Here is a 26,046-nt window from a genome sequence, read left to right on the forward strand (position 1 = left end):
AGTTTGTAAAGAAATATCTGTAGCCATTTGGAAGTGTTAAAAATTTTAAATCCCAGCGGCCCACTGATTTGCCTTGGAATATAAGAAGACTTGGCAAGGTTATTTGTTGAAGAGTGAAACTAAGAAACACTTTAAGATTCATTCTCTAAGATTCATTCTCTTTGTGCGAGATGAAGACCTATAGTTTTCATGACATAGACTGAACTGAGAAACTTTCACATCTTACTGAAAATGACTTGTGGAGATAGATATATCCTGGGGCAGATGTTGGAACTAACAGTAATTCCAGAAGTTCTTTTAGGAAAGGCACATACTATATCATCATAACTGGCCATCAGGTGGTTCTGTGTAAATCATTATGACTGAGTTACAAAGTAAATGTCTCTCTCAGTCTCTCCCTGTCTCTTTTTCTCTGACACGCACACACATACACACAAATGCATTCTCAGTAAGAGTTTATTTTATAAATTCTGTAGCACTAGAGTTCTTGTGAATAAGTTCCAAAAATTTAGCCCTTGTCACGATATTAGGCAAAGGTAACCAGAATTCCATACCCTACACAAAGTTAACAAATTTTCAAGCATTTTCTTTTTCCTTCAGTTGAAACATGGTAAAAAATGAGTAGAATCTATAAAGGAAAGAGGTTTATAAATAAATCAGACTCACTGTTATTAACACGTGAAAATATAACAATGGCTCAGTTTGAAATTTCCTAGAGCGCAGAGACAGTGTCTTATTCATCCTTATATACTTAACAGCTATCAAAATGTCTGAACATGTAAGTACTAACAAACACGCTGAATTGAATATAAATACACAAAAAGTTAACAAAGCATTCGACTTTTAAGTGTTAGGGGAATAATTTGTACCTTAAGAAATATCTTTAAGGAAAGTGTCGATGCCCTCCAGCCAAAGACCACTAGGAACACAGCTATCATTGAACAAGTTGGGACGTTACTTGTTACAGTGAGGGAGAGAACACAGGCCATGGGGAACATAGGCACCTCAGTAAGACTATGTTAGAATCCATTATAGCTTTTGAGCTTAGTTAAGATATTTCAGGGGAGGATATAAGGAAGCAAAGGTTTGTTCTAGATTGTATGCCATTAGAAAATGGGGGCAATTCTATGGCTGGGTAAAAAAGCAACTGTCACGTATATTAGCCAGTTGAAGAAGATGTTTACTATGTTGTGAGTTCACAATGACCTTGTTTTTGTCTGTGGCCTAGATGTGTCACAACAGTTCCCATTTATAAGGTGTTATTTTCTTTCTCAAAAAGAACATTTAATTGATAATGAAAAAATTATTTCTACTGATTATCTGAGCAAACATTTACAAGTGAAAAAAATAATAAACTTGTCTTTGGGAACTCTTCCTGTGCCAAATTTAATTGCCTATCATTGCCATCCATAAAACCAATAGATTATTGAATGTAATGGCGGCAGTGATTTAGTTCCTTTCCAATATTATAGTCTAACTAAAAATGTTCAAGGGCTGAACGATTCTCCAATAAATAATTCAAATAATATAGCCAGGTATTTAAGGATAAACCTAACCTTGGCATGATCAAGATGTAGGAATACCAAAATTACCAGAGAGATCTTTTGGTATATTCCCTGCATAAGTACTCTTCAGCTAAAGAATTCAGATGTAGTGGGAAAGATTTACAGAGGTCTACAGTGCTTTTCTGCAATTATCCTTTGTTGAATACATAAAGAGCACATCTCCCACTGCTCTTGATCTTTCCTAATTGTGTTGGGACATCAAGCTTTATAGAGTTTACTGGAAGACATATGTGTAAACGAGTGTCTTAAGGAAAATGAATGAAAAATTCTAAGTATAGGGACTGCAAGTACTCAAAGAAGTCCTTCTGCTTGTGCACCTTCTTCAATTCAAGCCCTTAAGCAGTAGGCTCATAACACAAAGCAAAATTCCCTAATTATGACACTAAGAACTCACCATAGTTTCTGAGGGATAGCCTCAGTGGTTAATTAAGCTCACTTAATTAAATTAGGTAAATACAAAAGTTATTGAACTTCATTAAACACATAAAACATAATAAATACACGTTATGTTATCCTACATCATTAAAAGATATAAGGTCTTTCATTGAAAAATACTTAGGAAAACCCAGATAGCCAAACAAATAAGGAATTAGTGAACAAGATTATACAGTAGAATAAAAAAAAAAATCTACTATGTAATAAATACATTGTAAAGTGATCATATATACTTTCATCATTTCAATCGAAAAAATACATTTCATTTCTTTTAGCCCACAGAGAAATGATTGGTCAAAATCAAAAGAAAGCTGCTCTCATATCCTACCAATAAAAACTTTTCATAAGCTGTTCTTATGTTTAAACAACTTACAGTTTGTAAATGTGGGTTACTTGAAAGCTTAACTGATTTTCAGACCAATTAAAGATAGGTCTATTTTAAAAAATAGACTAGTGTTCCTGAATTTTAACCTTAAAGAATCTATAAAGCAGCATTCTGATTTGCTTTAAATAACAACATTGAGAACATTTACACAATTATATCACACTACTGGACAATGCAAATCTACTGGCAAAGTGTGATGATAAAAGTTTAGCAATATTTTCCGACTCAGGTTCACAGGAAAAAAGTTAACAGAAGTGGGTAAGACAACCATTTGTTTTGACGGAAACTCTGTTGCAAGGCAGCCATTTTGTAAACCTGTCTTTCTGCAATCTCTGTAGCTTCTTAAGGACTTTACTCACTTTATTCTCTATGAGTAAAATTTTCCGGACATAGCTACCTCATTTCCATCCTTTAATAGGTTTATAGAAAGTTTGCAATCATTCATTCCTTTAAATGTTCTTTAGCTCTGTGATCTGGGCACCAATTTTACAATGTATGTACATTCACTTCCTATTTTTTCTATTCCAAAAAATATGCCATTCTCCTTTCTGCTCTTATAGCTTCTAACACATATAAAAGAACTTTCTACTTCACATTTTCAAATACTTCTTAGGAAAGACTATCTTTACTTTCATTCTTTGGTCAAATCATGTTTAAAAAGAGCATCTCAACTTCTGTTAACCATTTTTCTCTGAAAAGCATCACATAAGGACCTAAAGAAAGTACGTTGAATAATGTCTGCCGTTTTCTTTTCTTTCAGAAACAAAATATATAAACTATCATTCAGTAACATTATTCTTCTGTTCTTAAAAAAAAAAGTAATCATGTAAAATGTATGTGTGTGTCTGTATGATCATGGCTATTTTCTTCTCCAGGAGATTAGAAGATCTTTAGGTCCAAAACCCGCAATAATTCAAAGTACTACCCACAACATTTAAGCATGATATTTGGCCCAAAGTGTACTTTAAATAATGGAGACAGTAAGTAACATTGACACTGAGAGCCATGATTAAGGTAAACGTAGGGAAATATAAAAGGATCCAAGAACTTTCTATGAAGTCCTAGTCCTTTAAGTGTCAAATGTTCTCTGGTTAAGAATTAAAATATCAAGAAGACTATGTATAAAAATATACCCTTAAGAGAAAGAAATGAGTAAAATCATAAACTTCTGGTATGATGGTACTAAGCATAAAGCATTTAAATATTGCTTCCATTCTTAATCGAATTTCTTTTCCTTCTACATTCTTGGCTAGCCTTTTCTTCTATAAACCATCATTAATATTACCATTTGGTAGGTTTTTCTTTCTGTTTTACAAAGAGTATAGGCAAGCAGTTATTTTATTTTTCCTTATTAGGTTTTAAAAATGAAAGAAGACGGGGCTTCCCTGGTGGCGCAGTGGTTGAGAGTCTGCCTGCCGATGCAGGGGACGCGGGTTCGTACCCCAGTCCGGGAAGATCCCACATGCTGCGGAGCGGCTGGGCTCGTGAGCCATGGCCGCTGAGCCTGCGCGTCCGGAGCCTGTGCTCCGCAACGGGAGAGGCCACAACAGTGAGAGGCCCGCGTACAGAAAAAAAAAAAAAAAAAAAGAAAGAAGACTTATTCTGCAAACAAGTTCACAAAATCGGTCGCTCTTCTGGAGAATAGGATACTCTCCCATGTCTGTTATTGCCACTGGCATTCTAATAACTTCTTAAAAACAAGAGTCATTTTTATGTCTTGTCATAAGCAATATATCATTCATTTTGCATTCATTTCAGTGCAATGGAGGATAATAGAATAATGGAAAACAATATATGGGAAGATTAGAACATCAATAGAGAAAAAAGATTCTTCTTCACTCACCTGGGCCCTATTTCCAAACACTGAAGCCAAATACATATAACTAGAATTATAAGGAGCAATGAATTTTTCCCCACAAAGAAAAAAACCTGAGGGAAAGGACATAAAGAAAAACTCATACACAGAATGTTACTCCATCTCAGAAAGAAAAGAGATACAAACTGGAGATGACGAGTTCTGATAATCCACAAATCAAAGGACAGCCTATTTGTAAAGCATTCCTTATCTAGTACTGTCTAATTAATCTCCTAATAACTACTTCTTTTAAAAGAAACTCCCACATATAAAAAACAGTACTCATTATTATTTCTGATTATATTTCCCCCTTTCATTCAGAAACACTTGAGCACATAATTCACTGTATTTCTCTCCATGCCCTGTCAGGCTATCAATTCAGATGACCTTCAATGTCCACATCAAAAGAAATCTAGCAATTCTAAAACTGTCAGAGGCTGATTATCAAACACATAATTTTAAGATACTCTAAGTTATTGACACTCTAAGTAAACCTGACCCTTTCCCTGAGAAAAGAAAATACTGTTCACCTACCTATCACAGTCAGAAGCACAAGAAGGCTAATCTGATTAAAAAGCTTCCTAGGAAATAGTTAGTACCCACCTTGTGCCCACTAAGGTCATGTATCCTCAAAGAACCAGCGTGAATATACTCTCACCCAAACAGGAACATTGAGTCTATTGTGGTCTTGCGAGGGGGGGAGAAAGACAAAAGGGTACGGATATTTGTTTCAAAACAATCTCAACAAATTTAATGCCCAAGAGTTTCCTTCAGAACAAGACAGAAAACAAGGAAAGTTAACAATTCTAACAATGCCCATAAGATGGTGTTCTGATCTAAAACAAGGAAACTTTATCCACAGAAAAGAAACAAGCATTTAATTTTGATGCAGTAATAAACAGAAAAGGACACCAATGTAGCTAGAAGTAAAATGTAAAGAGGGGACTTCCCTGGTGGTCCAGTGGTTAAGAATCCACCTTCCAATGCAGGGGGTGCGGGTTTGATCCCCGGTTGGGTAACTAAGATCCCACATGCTGCGCAGTGCAGCCAAAAGATTTAAAAAAAAAAAAAAAAGTAAAATGTAAAGAAAAAAAAAAGATTGAGCTTTAGTAATTCAAAAAATGAGACTATATGAGGATGAAAAGTAGAAAAAAATAGTACAGGGTGACCATATAATTTATAAACCAAACTGTCACATTTTTTTTTGCCCAGGGTGATAATTTTTAAAATCTTTTCATTTGAAATAATTTCCAACACAGGGAAAAACTGCAAAATAGGTACAGAGAATTCCTATATACTCTTTGCCCAGGCTTACCAATTTTTAATATTTTGTCCATGTTCTTTATATCCTCTCTCTTTCCCCTCTATATCTCTATGTATGTATGTAGAAGCAATAAACAATTTTCTAAACCATTTCAGAAGGTTGCAATACATCATGTCTCTTTGCCTTTTATTACTTCAGTGTTTATTTCCTAAAAACGTGGATATTTTCTTACGTAAGCACTGTATAGTAAGTAAATTCAGGAAATTTAACATTAGTACAATACTTTTATCTAATAGAGTGTACATATTCCAATTTTGTTATTGTTCCAATAATATCCTTTATAGCATTTCCCCCCTCCAGTCCAGGATCATGTATTTTGCATTTAGTTGTCATGTCTCTTTAATCTCTTTTAATTTGAAATAATTCCTCAGCCTTTGTCTTTCATGACACTGACATTTTTGAAAAATACAGGCCAATTATTTTGTAGAATGCACCTAAATTTGTGTTTGTCTAATGTCTCCCGGTGAGATTTAGTTATGCATCCCTGGCTAGAATACAACATGAGAGATGTTGTGTCCTTCTCAGGTATTACATCTGACAGCATGCAAGGTTTATCTGACTCTCACTGATTATATTAATTTTGCTTCCCCAGTAAGGGTATTATCAGATTTCTCCACTGTACAGTTACTGTTTTCCCCGAGTAATAATCCATCTATCGACAGCCACACTCAGAACCACGCAAACATCCTGCTCCTCATCGGATCTGGTCCTTGAGATTTAGCATCCACTAAGGATTCTTGTCTTAGCCAGTTGCAAGTGATGGTTGCAAATGGTGATTTTCCAATTTCAACAGTTCCTCCACATTTATCAATGCGCATTCCAACAGTGAGAAAGAACGCTCCCCACTCACTCATTTATTATCACTGTATGAACATATCTATTCCTGTTTTATCTAATGGGTTATAATCCATTACTCTCATTATTTACTCAATCTTACAATACACCTAAAATAGGTTCAGAATTACTATACCATATTATTGCAAAACAACTTAATAGAAGGAAGTGAGGGTTTGTTTGAAATTGCCCTTTTTTACCCCATTCTAGACTGAAGGTATAAAGTCAAAGAACTGCGCTCAAAAGTTACTTAGACTAGTTCTTCTTTATTTCCTTTAGTGTGGTTATTTATTTGAAATGCAGGTGGTTCATTAGTTTCTGTTTGCTCAATGCTTTAGAATGCAACTTTGAGGCAAAAAATGGGAGTTGAATTTGCATTAAACAGTATAAACTGTAAAAATTTCATTGTTATTTTAGTATGAAATCTGTCATCTTTCTACTTACCAAAGGTCTAATTACAAGTTTCAACTATTAATATCATTAAGTTCTCTCAGGATATAAACAATAATAACACATAAAACTGTCACTAATGATCTAGTCAAAGCCTTTTCAAAGATTTAATGTAGAATTTGATTAGCCAATGCTGATCTCCCCTTTTCCATAAGATTTATAAAATGAGTCAACCATTGAAGCATGCATCATTGCCATTTCAGATGCCCTTTTATAATAACTACATCTGCATTCTACAGTTAGATTCATGTTGAAAATTCTTAAAAACTTGTCACCTTTTTCTTAAAAAAAAAAAAAACACAACCAACAATGCTAGATTTTGTTTTAGTACTATTTTGGAAAAGTCTTTTGAAACTGAAGAAGATGAAAAATCAAAAACAGAAAAAGGAAAAAAATTAAATAAGAACAAGCTTACCAATATAAAACTTAAAATTTTGTAGATTGGAATATATGAGAGATATTTTAAAGCAGAAGACAGATTTATCTTTTAATTTATTTATCCATAAAATATGGCTTTACCATAAAATAATTACCAATGGCTTCTTTCTCATCAGTCTATTTTATGACCCCTAAGCAAATAAGTGAAAATACACCCTCCAAAATCATATCACACTGGAGCAGGAGTGTTCTCAGTCTCGGATGGTTCTCAATCTAAAACACCCTAAAACACCCTAAAATGGCTCTTGACTGTGACAATGTCATGGCTGGGGGTGGGGACAGAGGTCAGCCGTGGAATATCCCTTTTGACACCCTTCAGAAGCACAAGAGGATTCTTGCTATATAAAAATTATAGGTGTTTAATAATGTTATGGAAACTGCTTTATGAACTAGCTAAGTGTTAAAATGAAACATCTGAAATCAACACATTGATAGATAGGAGGTTTCTAATACTCAGCAAAAACATCTAACACAATAATAGCCTCATAAGAATCAACAGAATCAAAAGCCGTTTTTGTTAAAAGATCAAATTAATAATGGCCTCATATAACTGTATGGAAATTTAGAAAAGCTCATGAGTATGTATATACTGCTTCATGGAGGAGAAAAATAATAGTACCCTGGAAGGCACAAGGAGACTATGTCAAAAAGGAAATTATACTGAATCCTGCTGAGAGGCTGCACAAGGAAGTGACCACTGTGTGTGTGGGAGGAATATATATAGATGATGGAATTTACTGATAAACTTGGGGAGAAAAAAGAAAATATTTCAGTACAGTGGTTAGGAACAAAAAGTGGACCAGGTAAGTTTAGTTTAGAATAAGAAGTAAGAAAACAGACAGAACCCATGAGCAAACTCTTTATGCTCTGCAGGGAAAGCAGAAAAATGGGTGCCTAGAGAGTGATGCAGCGATCAAGAGAAAACAATTTTGTTTTACTTTATTTTTTAAAGTGGGAGCTATTAGAATCTGTCTATATGCAAATGGTATAAGCCAATAGGGAGAACATAATTGCAGGTCCTTGAGTAAGTGAGATGGGATAGGATCCAGAGCAAACTCAGAAGAGGGCTGACCTTAGCCAGAAGCAGTATGCTTCTTTCATTGTAGTGAGAAGGAATGCAGAGTATCTGAGTACAGATGCAGCTAGGCTGGTGGAACTGGTCATAGCACTAACTTCTTATTTGATGGCATCTATTTTTTCAATGAAATATAAGAAGCTCTTTCTAAACATACTCAAAACTATTTGAACTATCAGCTAGTCTATTGCAAATATCCTAAATAAATTTAAAAGTTAAGTACACATATACTGTTATTATGCTAGATCTGTGCTTTTCATGTATTTCGGACCCACCCCTTTTTCTTCCTTCTACTTCTTTCTCCTTCATTCTACTTTTGCTTCATCCTCAGGCCTGAATTACCACAATTTGCTCCAGGGCAGTTTCCTTACTTCCCATCTTTCCTTATATTAATATATTTAATGAATGTATGTCTAATTCATTTTCCTGAATTAGAAACACAACAAACATCTTCTGTTCCACCAAACAGAATAACTATGCCCTCTTTTCTTCATCAAGCTAAATTAGACATGTGAAGACTTGGGGATGGGCAGTGGGAGAAGAGGGAGACAAGGGAATCAACATCTCTTAGAGGAGCAGAATTCTACCACACCCTCCTAATCATACTGATGCAGATCTATGGCTCATCTGGTCTTAATAACTTACTGCTAAAGGAAATTCCTCATGGAATTTGGGAAACTGGGAAACTGCGGCTTCGAAATGCAAAGTAACTTTCCAGTCTACACAACTGGTAGGCAGCAGAAGTGACATTCCAATGCAGATATTCTTGATTCCAAAAATTCGTGTAACTGTGCTATATAGCCAGTGTTGCAGTCTTGCAGTACGGCCACGAACCTGCTGCTAGTGATAGCTTTTCCTCCGTAAAGTGGGCAAAGGGTTAGGAAGAGCACAGTGCCTCCTAGGTCACCAACAACCATCCTAGTCCAAAGCTTTGAGAAACTGCTCCCTAAGCAAATGTGTATACACAGCTCATTCGCTTCTTCCTACCAGTTAGCACATGTTCCTCATTGATATCTGCTTAAACAGCACACTGGAAGGTAGGAAAATGTAGGTGTAAGGCAAGTTCTGCTAGAAAACACCAGGCACAAAAGTGGGTATCTGTTCAAAGAAGGTTTTTGTTTTAGGTCAACCTATATTTTTTTGCACCATCACACCCTGCTCCAGTTTTCTCAGCCTTATGAATGAGTAAGGTAAGGCAGGGACACTGACAAAGCTGGAGTACAGCAGGAAAAGACGGTATTCTGCAAAAATTCCATCAGTAAACTCTCCAACACTAAGTTAGTTACTTTAATTACAAAGCCTCTTTAATCCTAAATAATTACCAATTACTCCCTTTACTCCACTATTCAGGGACACCTCATTTTTTAAATAATAAAGCCTCATGCCATGTGTTTCAATGACTTTTTAAATTTTCAGAAAAATAATTCTCCTACGTTAGATAAACTAGGAAAATACTGGCTACTGGGCTATTCCAACCTTAGGGCTGAGCCAGAGTAAATGGAAATAATGAACAGCACAGAAAGAAGATCATGAAGGAGGGGACTATGGGCTTATCTACCAGTTACCAACTGATAAAGCAGCAAGCTGTTGATAACTTTTACTTTTAGTCAGAATTATTTCAGCTGTAAATGCTAAAATCGTAATTTTGCTTTTTATTCACCTATAAAAAGCTAATGCATTAAACAATTAAGTTCTCTGCAGCACTATGAATAGTACTGAGAGTCCAATCATACCCCTCATAACTCACAGTTGCTTAAATATATGTTTCTGATCAGCAGGTAGATTTAGAAAAATAAGCATGCCACCGAAATTCCTATTGTTCATGTAGTTACACTCAATGCTTAAATCCTCAGAGTACACATATGAGAAATGACTGATTCCAAATAGTAATAACTGATCAAAAGTAGTTTCAAGACTTCTACTTCTAGGAAACTGGAGTAGATGTACTTTTCTGTACTCTTCCCACTAAGTACACCTAAAAAAACCTAGACATCATATGTAAAATATATATAAGAACACTCTCAATGGTGGACAGAAGAAGGCAGACCAGTTAAGGACCTTGGTACCCAAGGAATGACTCATGGTGGTGAGTTCTCAAGTCCTTTTTGCCCCATATATACAGACTTAAGAGCTGAAGAAGCTGACAACTCAGAAAATGCCAATAGGTGCAGACAAACAAAAGCCTGTTCTCTCAAGCCAAAGGGCCAGGAAAGGGAAAGTCTGGCATGACAGAAAACCTTTAGACAATAACTGCCTCTTCCAGTCAAATACTACAAAAAACGAAAACAACCCAGAAAAACAAAAACAAAAAAACTGTGGCTCTACCCCTACTCATGAAGCAAAGGCCTGTGATGAGTCTAAATTTGCAAGCTCACTAGGAAACAAGACTTTATCTCTGCCAGGTAACAATTAGCCCCTCCTCACCACAGTGTTGGTGGAGACCACAGACTGCCACAAACTTTCACTACAGCCCAATGGTAACGAAGTCACCCCTCTTCTCCTCCTGTGATGTCAGTCAAAGCCATGTGGGGAAAAGATCAGCAAGGATAGAGAAGAACTCAATAACACCATCAACGAACAGGATGGAAGAGACATTTATAGAACGCTCCATCCAACAACAGCCAAAACACATTCTTTTTATATGCCCATTTAACATATACCAACATAGACCACATTCTGGGCCATAGAACAAAAATTTTTTAATGAAAAGAACTGAAAACATAACAAGTGTTGTCTAACCACAATCAGATCAAACTAGAAGGTATATCAAAAAGGTAATAGAAAAACCTCCAAACACTTAGATTCTAAACAACATACATCTACTAAATATTTAACCATGGGTTAAAGAGAAAGTATTTAACCGTGGGTTAAAGAGAAAGTCTCGAGAATTAAAAAAGAATATATTGAACTGAATGAAAGTAAAAATAGAATGTATCAAAATTTGTGGAATACAGCCGAAGTCGTACTTAGAGGGAAATTTATAGCACTAAATGCATATATCAGAAAAGAGGAAAAGTCTCAAATCAATTTTCTAAACTACCACTCCAAGAAAAAGAGTGAAATAAGCCCAAAGTAAGCAGAAGGAAATAATAAACATAAGAACAAAAATCAACATAACTGAAAAAAAAATCAATAAAACAATGACTTGGTTCTTTGAAAAGGGTCAATAAAACTGACAAACTTCTAGGAAACACTAGTAACACAGAAGAGAAAACACAAATTACCAGTTATCAGGAATGCAACAGAGGCTATCACTACAGATTCTGCAGACATTAAAAGGTATCTAACAAAAGAAAACTACAAACAACTCTACACACATAAATCTGACAGCTTAGATCAAATTCCTTGAAAGACATAAGCTACCAAAACTCACACAAGGAAAAAATATATAACCTAATTAGCCCTGTACCTATTAGAGATATTGAATGAATAATAATCTTCCAAAAAAGAAAGTATCAGGCCCAGATGGTTTCACTGATGAATTCTACCAAACATTTATAAAAGAAATAATTTCTTCTAGAAAACAATCTCATCCAGAAAATAAAAGCAGATGGAACACTTCCTAATTCATTCTATGAAGCCAGCATTACCTTAATACCAAAATAAAGACATTACAAGTAGGGAAAACTACAGAATCGGTATTTCTGGTGATGGAAATGTTTTGTATCTTGAGTGCATCAATGTCAATATTCTGGTTGTGATACCATACTACAGTTTTGCAAGATGTTACCACTAAGGGAAAATAATAAAGAAGGTACTGGGAACCTCCCTATATTATTTCTTACAATTGCATGTGAACCTACAATTATGTCAAAATGAAAGTTTAATGAAAATTTCATTAACCCTTACAATACTAAAGCATTAATGAATTCTAATGTCACACGTTCTACTTAAGAAAGCAAATGTTAACAGTAATTATTATAAGAAAATTTTAAAGAACCATTTAAAACAGTAATTTGGCTGTAGTTGAAGCTCTAATATAAATTGCAATGAAAATGCTATAAGGTTGCTACAGTTTACTAGGGAAAATGACAGTTGCTCTCAGAGTACACACTAACAAGATATTATGCTTCACAAATATGTCATTTTTGATGAGTTAAATGATCATGCTGGTTTTAATGATCATTAAAGTAGGCCTGCTGGCTTTAATTACACAAAAGGTTGATGGGAAGAGGGTGAAATACTAGAATTCTGGGTTATCTAAACAGAAAATTTCTATTCTCTCCCATTCCATATATTTATGTCTAACTATCTGTAACTCATTTAAGGTGTACACACTTAAAACTATTTGAGCTGCCTCTTATTCATTATGAATTGAATAGTTCAAACATTTTGATTATTATATCTTTCCTTATAGCTTCTGATAAATGGAATATTTATAAATGGAATGGAATATTTATAAGTGGAATACTTCTTGCCATATCAATAAACAAAGGATGTCACAGTCATCAAGGATTGCAACCCTCCTTGAGGGGTTGAGCCGGTGAGCCCTGAGGAAACTCAGAGCTGAAAAGAATACCTGCCATCTAGCAGCCATCAGACTGAAGCCACTCCCTGCGGTGAGCCCTGAGGAAACTCGGTTTGTGAAAATACAGGATACTGGCCCCAGAAAGCTGAGGTGCATATCAAAGGAATGATTTCAGTGAGCCCAGACTCTTGCATCTTCCCATACACAGAAAAGCGCTAAATTCCTTAACTTGAGATATCTGGTTTTCTTTAATTGAAGATAATCTTTTGACTACCCGTCCTTTTGTTGCAAAACTCTTATATATCCTGGCTCCTCCCCTCATTTCCTTGGAGCAGTTTCTCAGAGTCATCTGAGAGCTATCTCTCAGTTATCTCCCAGGCTGTAGTCCTCATTTTGCCCCAAATAAAAATTAACTCGCAACTCTCACATTATGCATTTTTTTAAGTCAACACGACACTTCTAAATACTGTTTTCTCAATATTTCAAATGAATGTTTTTCAAGCCTGCTGCCTAGAGAGCAAAGACTTAAGAACATAATTTATAAAGTTGGATAAATCAATTTATTATGCAAGTAAGTCATTTTCTTATAATAATATAATGATAAATCTTGCAGGTAATATTAATCAGGTAAATTTTCTTCTTTTTGAAAAGAACAATCTTTAAGCTAAGAAAGTAGAGAAACATTATATTAATGGATTGAATTTAAACCCTGAATTTATTATGGGTCAGTCCAATTTTTCAAACGTGTTTTATACCACATCCTTCTAAATGAATGAGTGGGTTAAAAAATCTGATTCTGCATATATAAGAATACTGAACTCTAGAGCCAAACTGCTTGAGTTCAGATCCCAAAAATTTCCCTTAAGGACTGTGAACTTGTAAAAGTAACCCAACTTCTGGTGTAAAAAAAGGTACAGTGATAATATCTATCTCCGAGTGTTATGAGGATTGAATGCCCTTAGAACAGGTCTTGGCTTACAGAAGCATTCAGGAGTTGTCAGCTGCTATTATTATTACTGTATTTTACATAAAGCTAACTTCTAAAAAAAACTTTGCCTTGCTGCAAGTAACCTAAAAGACAAATCAATAAAAACTACTAAATGAATTGAACAGGTGCTAAAAGGAAGAAATGAACTAGCTTCAGGTTAACCTTTGACCTGTTTGTTCAAGATGCAAATAACACTTTAAAATTTAAATCATGGTGACCTATGTCAGATATGGTCATTTTAAAAAGGTACTACTTTTATATTTCTCTCCTAAGTCCTTTTCATATTTTTAAGGTTTCAAAAAAGTATTTCAATCACTTTTAATAACAAAATCTTAATTTTCCTGCTCATGTCTAAAATTATAGACAGATCAAACCATTAATGAAATTTTCTTAACAATCAGTTAAGGGATTAACATTTTCAACACATCTTTAAAATGAGTATTCACACTGTTTTATTTCAATGACAATTTTTAACTTTCTTGCTCTAATACTAAAGGGAGTTTTTTTTTAAATCAGGAATTCATGTTAAACAATAATTTTCACCTAATAAAACTGAAGTGGATAAACATATAGTTTTTCTTTAAAAGTAAGGGATTTCCTTTCATGGTTTGTTTCCTAGGAGGTACACTGTACTATCAGATTTCCTAATAACTGATAAAAATAATTACTTAAGTTCAAATTAAGGACATGAGAAATCTGTCTTCAGTCATGGAGGCTGATAGTAAAAATGTACTACACATGAAAGGCAATATGCTCCACTCTAGTACAGCTGATGTGCAAAACAGCCCATTAACAGAACAATAACCAAAAGAAGAGTAAAAATTAGGCCTTGGTTTGAAGTCTGATGTGACATCTGGAAGTCTGATGTGACAGCTGCAGGAAGTTTGATCTTTCCAGAATTGGAATATTTTCAAGCAAAGGAACTAACCAAGAAATCTGTTGAAAAAGGCTCAATAGATACCTTACCCATCACACCAATTAAAAAAAAGAAAAACTTTAATGCACTGTGTTTTAAGAGGTATACATGACTATAAGCAATTCAAAACCATTTTTAAGAAGCAGAAAATTTAATAAGACTCTTACAATATAGCATGAGAGTGAAACAATTAATAGCTATTGAGTACTTGTAGGACCTGGAAAATATGCTGCCCTCAGTGACCAGTAATCAGAGCCTAGATGTCCTTACTTATTCAATTGTTTCATGGACTCATCCAAGTTCTGGGCACAAGGAAGTGAGCAAGAGAGACAAAAGCCCAAATCCTTGTGAAGCTTGCATTCTATTGGGGCAAAAAATTAACAACAACAAACTAATGCAATTTCATATATCCATAAAGAAAATAAAGTAATAAATCCATAAGGAAAATGAAGTAAGCTAATGGAATTGAGAACAAGAAGGCTTCTCTGAGGAGTAAACATTTGAGTGGAGATTTGACTGATGACCGATGTGAAGTTCTGGGGCACTGTCCCAGTTTTAGTAAAGAGCAGACACAGAAAGGGGCTTCATCTGTGTGAGGAGCAGCAAGCATACAGCTGTAGCTGAAGCAAAGAGCTCCCGGGAGAACACAGTACAGGACAAGATCAGAGATATGCAAGGCAGGGGCCTGATCATGGTCGGCTAGGGTTAAAGTCTGGATTTTATTCAGGGGTAATGAGAATATATTAATGAATTTTCTAATCACAGCACTGATTTATGCTTTAGAAAGACCACTCCAGCTATAGTGGAGGCAGAGAGACCCATTATGAAGCTACCGCTGTCATGAAAGAAAGACAAAAGGCGTGTACAAGGGCTAGAGCAGTGAAGCTGGTAAGAAATGGTTGGACTGGGGATTTGAAAGTATGGTAGACCTGAATTACTGATAGGTTGCTTTCGAAACGTGAGAAGAAGAAAGGAATCCTAAATTTTGGCTTAAGCAAAACCTAGCAGTCAAACCTACCGAGGCAGGGTCCAGATCATTTAAGTCTTCGCTGATCATGCTGAAGGTTTTCGTTTTATCTGAAAAGCAGTAGGAAGCAGTAAAGAAGAAGAAGAACAAAAAAGAGATAGGATTCCAGATATATCTTGCTGATTTAACACACCAGGCTCAGCAAGCACATACCAGACCCCTCAACATTGCCTCTAGCCTGAGCCACAGCTGATTCCTTCTAGAAAGGGAGCCAGCCCATCAATCACAGATTAGCATTTCCTCAGAAGTGCAATGAATCCAGACGAAAGTTTATTCTTGAGAAACCCAGGCGCAAGTATATCCCTCTCCCTTATTCCTCTATCCCTAAATCTACTAGGAAACTGCTGGGATGAATTACCTTGGCAACCTCGTGACCATCTAAACTCACTCACTTTACATCCCTGTCATCCTCAGTTCTGCCAACGATAACTCTCCTTTGGCCATCTATCCTTTCCCAAACTCTCAGCCTCAATCTGCTGTCACCTCTTCTTATGACCCAACTTCCCACTGCACCCCACAGAATCCCCTTTACATGATTAACAAATACTCCTACATCCTTGTCCTCTTCAATGAACACTCCCTTTGTCAACCACCTTTAATTTACATGTAGCTCTGGCAAAGTAATACCACATGCAGCGCAGCCCTTTAAAAAGGAAGCTCCTCATTCACCAAACCCTCACATACTTCATTCAGGAATAGAGAGATACATGTGTGTGGATGCTAAGTCTGAATATGGTAAAGAAGCATAATTCCAATGGAATTGATAAAATAACTCTAAATTCACAAGGAAGAATAAAGGATGAAAACACTGTACCTAAATGGTAAATACTAGAGGATTAGTTCAAAAAACTAATATATCCATAGAAGGATACCATGAAATTTATAAATTCATGTTGCAGAAGAATACTTAGCACCTTCTGGGAATATTCATATAACTAAATTAAAAAAAAGATTATTAAGCAATATGTAATGTATAAGGCTGATTTGATTAAAGAGAAAGAAGAATGTGGGGTGTGTATACTAAGAAAAAAAGGTTATAAATAAAATATACCAGAATGTTCTCTGTAGGTGGTAGAATAATGAGTAATTTTTTTTTGTACTTTTCCTATTTTCCCTAATTTCTAAATGAATGTATTTTTTATACCTAGAAAAAAAGGTCAAAATAAGTAATTTTTTAAAAATCCATAATCATAACACACCGAAACTGCTCTTCAATGAAATTTACAAGGCTTGTTTAGGCTTTTCCTATCCTTGTTTCCTAAAAAACAAAAAATAAACAAACAAAACCACCTCCAAGTCCTTCAGTTGACTGCCCAGAACTTCAGTCATTAACCAAAACCAAACAAAAAACCCTCAAGATCTCTTCTAAGCAAATCATTCACTTAATAATTCAACAAAGAGTTTGATGAGTCTTTCCAATTGATTATTCTCTTTAAAATACCTAAGTGCACTATTCAAAGCAGATGGCTATATGCTGGGCTCCCTTAGCTGTAAGACTAAGGGTATGTTGTTGTTTTATACAGCTCTGTAAAACCTCATGCATTCTTTATGCGGAAGAGGGTATTAGTCATTTATTTATTTTAAAATATTTGGTAAGAGAGATTTTCACTTTGTTAATTTCCTTTAAGGAATATACATATATCTATACATAATTTTAGCCAATGCACAAAAGCAGTAACATAAAAAATTTTGGAAGTCATCTTTGGCAATTAAATTCCCAAAGACGAAAAAAATAAAGAACAGAAACTTCACCCTCAAGGTTAAGTAATGGTACTACAACTACATCTGGCATAAAAATAATGACACATCATCTAGAATAATCTCTAATAACTCTAAATTAAGACTTTCAAAAGATTCTCTTTTTATCACTGCTCAATCTTTTAGATTTAACTTTGGAAATAATACTTCCACCATAATTCCATCAGAATAGAATTCTTTCCATCGGAAAGAACTGCTTAGAAGAGAACCTGCATGGGCAGAAAAACATTTTGGAATATATTTCACTGCATTATATAACACGAGTGTGTAAATATCATTAGCTTATATTTTCCACTAGAATGTTTTTCTTTTAAATCGTATCTGAAAAGTTGTATGTCATTTCCAAGAGAGCATATTTGTGAAAAAAACAATTAATGAGCTCAGTATTATGACCAAGAAGAATTTAATATCTTCCTATCTAAGCCAAATACAGTGCTAGATGCTTTTCCGGGGAAGTTTAACAGACATGGTATCTGTCCTCCAGGAAGATTTGGTCTCTATGAGTTTTTCTGCCAAATTTCTTTCCCAAACTAACAGCCAGTATAAGCTCCCCTGAAATTCACTTCCACTTAGAAGATAGCTTCTTGCTGTTCATAACTTATATTCAAACTTTGCCTTCAAAAAAAGTGAAAGTGGATCTAAAGCAGTGCTGCATTAAATGAACAAATGGACAAATCTAACAAAAGGACAAGGCAGGTGTTGAGGATTGAAGAGAAGGAAAGGTCAGATAGAGGACACAGATACAGAGACAGTCTTGGTCAGCATTTATAATATCCCTCTAGTACTATGAATTTTCTCCTTTGGTCAGAGACCACTCCAAGGCTGCAATCATTGCCCGGGGCTTTGCTAAAGGAAGAGACTGAAAGGCTGCAGAACCTAAACAGCAGCCCTGAGGCTACAGACTTTAATTTCATTATTTAAAACTTTATAATTATATTTAAAATTCTTCTTATCTACACTGGTTTAAAATAGCTTTATTCCTCTAGTGTATGTTATCATGATTCAGCAACCAAATCACCTAAACTCTTATTAATTTAGATAAATCAGATTACTCTGATTTAGCAGAGATTATGTTAATTTTAACACTGAGGCAAGTTGTCTTTCCATGCAGAGTAATTAAGCAAAATTCCACATATTTTCAAAGCTTTCTGTATATAGATATTTTCCATTCACCTCAGAATCTTTGTTAAAAATGGACTCAAAAGTGAATAAAAGATTTATTTTCTTCAAACCTGGACAAATTTAAAAGGAAGCTAAAAGTCATTTACTTTCATACAACCTAAAACAATACTGTGAGTACTGCAGTGACAGAGGCTCCAAATTATAAATGTCAGTTAAGTAAAAGAAGGCAAAGGCAGCAGAACTCAGATGCTGAGAATAAAAACAAAAATAGATCCAATGCAGCGTTCTGCGAATGAAGATCAGTGAAAACGGTTGCTCAATATCACATCACTTATAGCATTATTTCCTATGTTGTTATTGAGAGAGCCTTTCTATTCCAGCATTTCCTTTGTTGGTTCCTGACATTTGCCTTAATAAAACCAATACTTAAGCCAAATTTTTTTACTATCTGAAGAAAGAAGGTAATCCACTGCCTCAGTTAAAAAGTCCTTTGCTATCATGGTAAAAGGGAGAAGATAATGATAAAAATATAAACAGAGTGGCAAGTGAGGAGCGGCATCATATTTTATTTAACCATTGATGTAAGCAATAAGGCAGCAGGTTGTCTTTCCGATCAAAACTACTTTTATAAAGTAATACAAATGCCCTTGCTTGCTCAATAGTGAAGGTCTTCAAAAGAATCAACTGAGAAGATGAGGTACAGGAAATTACAATCCAAACCATAAAAAAAAAAAAAGTCCAAAGCATGAATAATTATGTTATCATCTAATGCTGTAATTCTCAGAAATTCTAAGTATAATAAGCAATCCTATTGCTTATGCTTATGCCAGTATAGCGATTAACGAAAACAGTTAATATAACAAATCAATAATAAAGTAGAGATAATGGCATATATATTTGTTGAGCTTTTATCAGTAAAAAATAAAATAAAATTCAGACCATAAAGATTTTTAAAAGCAAGCAAATAGATCCAATAGCTAGTAGATAAAATAATTGGGCAGCTCTGTTTTCTTACCTGTAAGGACAGCTTTTGCTGAAGGATCCGCCAGGTCCAGGGCTGATTTCCCATCAGTGTTCCGAATGTTTGGATCAGCTCCGTGCTGCAGCAGCACTGTGCAGGGAAAGCAGAAACAGTATCTTACCTCAGGGATACAAAGATTATTTACTGGTAAGTGCCGCCTCGGCATGGTGTAGGCATAAACATACATTGCACAATTTTTTCTCTTTCAAGAAAAAAAAAAGAAAGAAAGAAAAAGAAAAAAAAGCTCTGCAGCAAAGGATCCTCTCTAGAGTAAAGCGAAGTTGGCAACTTGTGGTACAGTATTATCACATGACTTAACATCATAAACACGAAACTAGAAAAATCCTGCAACAGACAGTTTGGGTTTGCCTCCTTCAGGCAGAAGGATGGGGAGCTGTATGCTCGCTGCCTCGCGCTGTGAAATCCTCTCACTATGAGCCTGCCCTGTCTTTACTACCACTGTGGCTGCTTGTTGCTGCTGCTGCTTCACTGCTGAATTTTTCACTGCTGAATTTCCCACCGCTTCCTCGTCTTGGAACAGCTGTAATGCTGTGCAAGCCTTTTAGTGCTCACTGCTTACATGTATGGAAACGCATCAGAACATACTGGCTTGCTTCCAAGAAGTTTACCAGACACAGTAACGCATGCAACTCTGGTTCCCTGCAGCCGAGCTGCAGAAAGGAACTGCCTTCCACAATAATTCTGGCCATCAAAAATTTTTAGAATCAGAAATTCAATCACTATGATATATGCTGAGGAATGAATATTACACATGCTATATTGTGTAAAAAGTAGCTACAGAGAATTTTGAGATGTGTAGGCTTCCAAAAGAGAGAATCACTGTTTAAGTAAAATCCAGATATAATTTATTAATCTAAAACATTTCTCAACTATATCTGGTATGTGTGTGTACAGGGGCGGGGTGGGGATAGTGGAGAGGGGAGGGCGGGTGTTGCTATAACACTACCCAACCAATGGTTAAACTAATAAATATATTAAAAACTAGTCTAATAAGCAAAGTTCAATTACAAGTTATTCTAACAGTTCAAATCTAACACTTTGTGTACTCCTGGAGAGAACAGGAGTTGTTACCATTTACCAATATTCTATAGCATAAATTTAAAACAAAGCAGAAATATTAAATTCAAATAAATGGTTAAAGACATGTTATATATAATGACTGTTGATGTGTCCCAGATTTTCATTCATTAACAGTCCCATGCTAAAGTACATACATTCTTTAGGAATATTTGGAAGGCAAGCCTCATATATTACTAAGAATAGAGCTTTATAAAGCTCTTCTTCTCCCTTTAATACATAAGCCATCTAGTCGATGGCTTTACTATAAGGTACAAAGGAATAGCCTTATCTAGAATTGGGGCGCAGCTGCTGGGACAGCGTGCATCAGCATCTCTTGCACTAAATCCTGGATACTTTCAGACTTGGGATAACAAAAACTAGCCATGGCTTGAAAAGATGCAGTGAGATTTTGCTAAGACTTTCACTCCTGACTGTAAGCAACGAACATAATTCTTTTCCAGATGTTTATAAAGTGACAAAAGTAGCACAAAATAGCAAGTACCATAATGTGAAACGGTAGTTATTCTTTCATCATAATGAATAAGCTTTCACAACAATATATATATTTTTTATTCCAGGAAGAAATCCCAACATGAAGATTTGGCTTGTAAAGGGTCTTTATCATGAAGCAAGCTCATGTATCAAATGTAAAGATGACAGCTATCGCTATATCTTTATTTAGATGCTGAGTGATCACATGCAAAAAGTAGGAAAACAAAGAAATGACAGCTACCATGAAAAGCTGAGTTTTTTTATTGCATACTTCGAGAACTTCAGAACCTGCTTTAAACAAGAAGTATAAGAACGTAGTTTAACAATCCTTGATGAAAATATGGTGGGAGCTTTTACTTTGCAGCTTAATGCGTGGTAGAGGCAAAACACAGAAAGCCTTATTGTTCCTCCAAAAGTCACCTAAGTCTCAGCCTTACCTATTATATCTTTGCTATTTTGCAACAGAAATCTGCCATTACAGCTTAGTTGCAGTTTTGCTTTGTTTTAGTTGACTTTGAAAGGAGTAATCTTTTCACTAGAAGTATCTGTTTTCTAAACATTTTTGAGTCATATGCATCTCGTTCATTGGACCTGAACACACAGAAACATCACTGCAGAGTTATGTAGCAACAGGGAAGAAGCAGCTGAATTTTCCAAACCAGATGCTGATAACAAAATCCACATTAGAAAATAATCGAACCATTTTAATTCACCAGATATGGGTAAAAAACCCACAAAACTCAGTAGAGTTAAGAGTTTTAGGAGCAATAAAGGTATCCATAACTAGACCACAAGGGATCTAAACCTACCTAACTTTTTATAAAAGGGCAGCACTGGGGAGATTAAATGGGAACAAAAAATAGCATCAAAAGTACTAAGCACAGAGCCTGACAATACATATCAGCTAATACTAATATTTAAAGCACATTTTAAAATGTATTTGTACTCTCAACTTTACCACTAACTACTAATTCATTGCTTTGTCCTAGAACCAAACCTTCAGATCTTAACTTTTTCTGTAAAGGGCCAGAGAGAAAATACATTAGGCTTTGTAGACCATATGGTCTCTGTCTCAGCTATTCAGCCTTGCCTCAACCCCATCATTACAGAGGAAAAGCAGCCACAGACAATACTTAAAGGCATGTGTGTGACTCTGTTTCAATAAATCTTTATTAAAATTTGAATTCTGTATAATTCTCATATATAAGAAAATATTGTTATTATTGTGTATTTTAAAAATCATTTAAAATGTAAAAACAATTCTTAGCTTACAGGACATACAGAAAACAAGGGGTGAGCTGGATTTGGCCCATGGTCATAGTCTGCCAACCTCGACCTTGGGCAGGAATAGATAAAGTGTGGGCAGTAATAGACAAAGTGTGGTCCATGGACTGTTCTAGTCCTCGCACTCTCTGTAATCCATCGACATTGAGATAACCACAGAAATCAAGAGGAAGCATTTAAAACTGTGTGTGTCATTTTAAAATTACTTTTTCCAGTACCTCATCTTTATTGTAGTTTGCCATGTATTGGGGAAGGAAAAAAACTGGTCCCTGACCACAGACAAGGTTGAGAAGCACTAAGCCAGTTCCCAGGTCTATAAAGTGAAGGACCTGGACTAGATAAATGATTTCTATGTATCTAGAATAGGCCTCAAATCCCTGATAATGCTTTAGAGTTACAGTCTAAGCATTAAGATCTAAAATCTTAAAAAAGAAAGATTTGCCTCAAGCAGACCCTTTTCCTTCCCTACGCTTTTAATCAAAATGGAAAAAAAAAGATTTATTTATCCTAACACTTGATTTAACAAAAACAAAATTAATAGTTGAGTCCATGATCAAAGTTGTAGGGTACATATTAAAAAGTACCAAACTACTTCTTGAGCAATTCCTCAAGTCAAATTTGTTTCACACTATTCCCTATGAAGATCTGTGTGATACTATTTTCTAATACCAGAAGAACAGCACATACATAGGGCAAAGAAAACAACCATGGCTTTCAAGACTGTCAGTCTGTACTTGAAGTAGTGACATGTAGGAGTCTCAATGCTGGATGCTTCAAAAGTTGCTTTCAAAGTTCTGTGCTACCAAAAGGAATAATAAAATATGACTACAGATACATAATACAATTAGAAATTCATCTTGTAACAGATTCTTCTTCAAAAGTAGCACAAATGTCTGAAGCAAAGTTCCCAGAATATACAATCAATATACAAACTAAGGTTTGAAAGAAAAACAAGGAAACTAAAATCTGAGTAACATTCAGTAAGTAAATTCGAGACTACTGTGGACGGACATTCAAAATCTCCTTGTATTATCTTTAACCAATTAGGGCATTATCAAACCTCAAATCCCAAATGTCTAGGCTCTATATCTCAAACCCATTTATCTCCTTTGGAAGTTATAAGGGTGGAGAAAATATAGCAGCTAGCATAATAACAGAGAGTTAAACCCAAGGTAAGATCAGAATATTCAAAATGACATTTTCAAAAAAGCTATGGCAAGAAGGACATGTGATTTTCCTATTTCTGGTGCAAACATTCAGCAACAGCGAGCCAGATTCAAGGAGCATGCCTTCAGTCTGTGACCAATGCAGGAGAGACTGAAATCGAGTCATTTAATTCCTCAAAACTATTCAATTTAAGCATTCATATCATTTTAGAAAATATTTCTACACGTATGTGAAGCCTCATCTTATCAAATTCCTAGAAAAATATGAAGTGCTATTATGATAAATTATATTTAAGTACAGGCACTAATAACTGATTTAAGGAGATAGAAGAAATAGAAACAATGTGAATTTTCCAAGCTAAAAATGTAGCAAGGCTTTTAGGTAAATTACGAAAAAGCATTTAAGTATAGTTTTCACTTTTAATGGCAGAAACCCTCCTATTAAGATATGGTAAATTCTTTGTTATGCGAATTTTAGAGCTACATTAAAGGTCTAAAACTGTTCCTCACAATGAACACTCTATTTTAAAAGAAGTTATGTTTATGTTAAAATGTTTCGCAAGTATTTCATAGTCATCTTACTCTTTTTTTTTTTGCAGTACGCGGGCCTCTCACTGTTGTGGCCTCTCCCGTTGCGGAGCACAGGCCCCGGACGCGCAGGCTCAGCGGCCATGGCTCAGGGGCCCAGCCGCTCCGCGGCATGTGGGATCCTCCCGGACCGGGGCACGAACCCGTGTCCCCTGCATCAGCAGGCGGACCCTCAACCACTGCGCCACCAGGGAAGCCCCATCTTGCTCTTTTAATTAGAGTATAAAAATACTCATTTGACTGAGTTTCTAAAATTAAATCACACAAAGCACCAAGTTTAGCAAATAAAATTTTTAATTTTGGAGCAAAATACTAAGAGACAAAATTTTAGCTAGCTATAATCGCCAATGCATAAGACAAAAGATATACAAACTTCTAATATATGAAAAGATGCTCAATATTATTATTCAAAAGAAAATGCAAATTTAAAAGATGGGCAATGACTCATCTTTTATTATTAATGGTATTCCATATTAATGAGAATGTACTAAACTGGAACTCTCATCCATTGCTGGTGGGCCTGTAGAGTGGTATGTAACTACTCTGGAAATCAATTTGGCAATTATTATAAAGGTAAATATACACTACTGTATGTTCTAACATCCTACTTTTAGATATTTATCCAAGAGGAAAAGAAATATGTCCATACAAAACACCTGCACGTGAAAATTTCATATGTTTATTTAGAAAAGCAAAAAAATGAAAAACATCTCAATATTCATCAACAGGTAAAAGGATAAGCAAATTGTAGCATATCCATACAAAAGAATACTACTAAGCAATAAAAAGAAATAAACTATTGACTCATACTAGAGGGATGAAATCTCTACAACATGCTGAGCAAAAGGAGCCATACAGGAAAGAACATATTTCTAGAACAGAAAACTAATCTACAGTGACAGAAAACAGATCAATTGTTCCCTGGGGATGATGGAGGGGAAGAGAAAACTGACTGCAAATGGACACCAAAGAACTTTTTAGAGTGATAAAACTGCTCTATTAAATTGTGGTACTGGTTACATGGGCGTATACATTTGTCAAAACTCGTCAATATATATACTTAAAATGGATGCATTTTATTTCATTATCTCAAACTAATTTTATGTTGTAATTCAATAAAGCTGATTTTTTAAAAGCTCAATAGAGGGGTTTAATCGCAGATTAGATAAATCTGAAGAGAAATTTATTGTCCTGGAAAACATGTCAACAGATCCAAGAATGCTGCAAGGAGAAATAATCATGGACGAAGGATGGAGTGAGAAGGTCTAATATGTTGTCATCAGTCTTAAAAGAAACACATACATATTTGAAGAGATAATGCCTAAGATTTTCCCATAACTAATAAGAGACACAAATTTATACGTTCAAGAAGTTCAAACAGGATAAACTCAATGATACAGAAAAATATATTACACATATAAATTAGGAACTACTATAAAAAATAGTTGATAATTCAAAACAAAGCAATAAGTTTTAGAGTAATACGTCAGAGGTAAATAATTTGTGAACCTATCCTAACTATAGTGTATGTTATACTATATAGCAGATGTTAAGCAATGATTTAACTATAAATCTGTTTCCATGTATATTTGCAAAAAACGATATTTTTACAAGTGTAAAAACACCATATTCCTATTCTTGGGATAAATTTAATTTAGGTAACATCAATTAAATTATGTTATACCTTAAAAATTACTTTAAAATAAATGTTAATAGCTTTAAATACATTCCTACAAACAGTACTCTAGAACCAAGATATATAAGGTCTGACTAGG

The 26,046-nt window shown here is 35.0% G+C and overlaps 1 protein-coding gene across 1 annotated transcript in view; it reads right to left on the reverse strand.

Moving 5' to 3' along the window:
• The window catches only part of TNKS (tankyrase), a 176,230-nt gene that overhangs the window by 109,144 nt on the left and 41,040 nt on the right, over nucleotides 1–26,046 (reverse strand). Inside the window, exon 3 of the mRNA XM_060001288.1 lies at nucleotides 19,656–19,751. Coding sequence (XP_059857271.1) covers nucleotides 19,656–19,751 — 96 coding nt within the window. The remainder of the gene's footprint in view (nucleotides 1–19,655; nucleotides 19,752–26,046) is intronic.

Source organism: Delphinus delphis, chromosome 21, assembly GCF_949987515.2.
Source record: "Delphinus delphis chromosome 21, mDelDel1.2, whole genome shotgun sequence".
Classification (NCBI taxonomy): domain Eukaryota; kingdom Metazoa; phylum Chordata; class Mammalia; order Artiodactyla; family Delphinidae; genus Delphinus; species Delphinus delphis.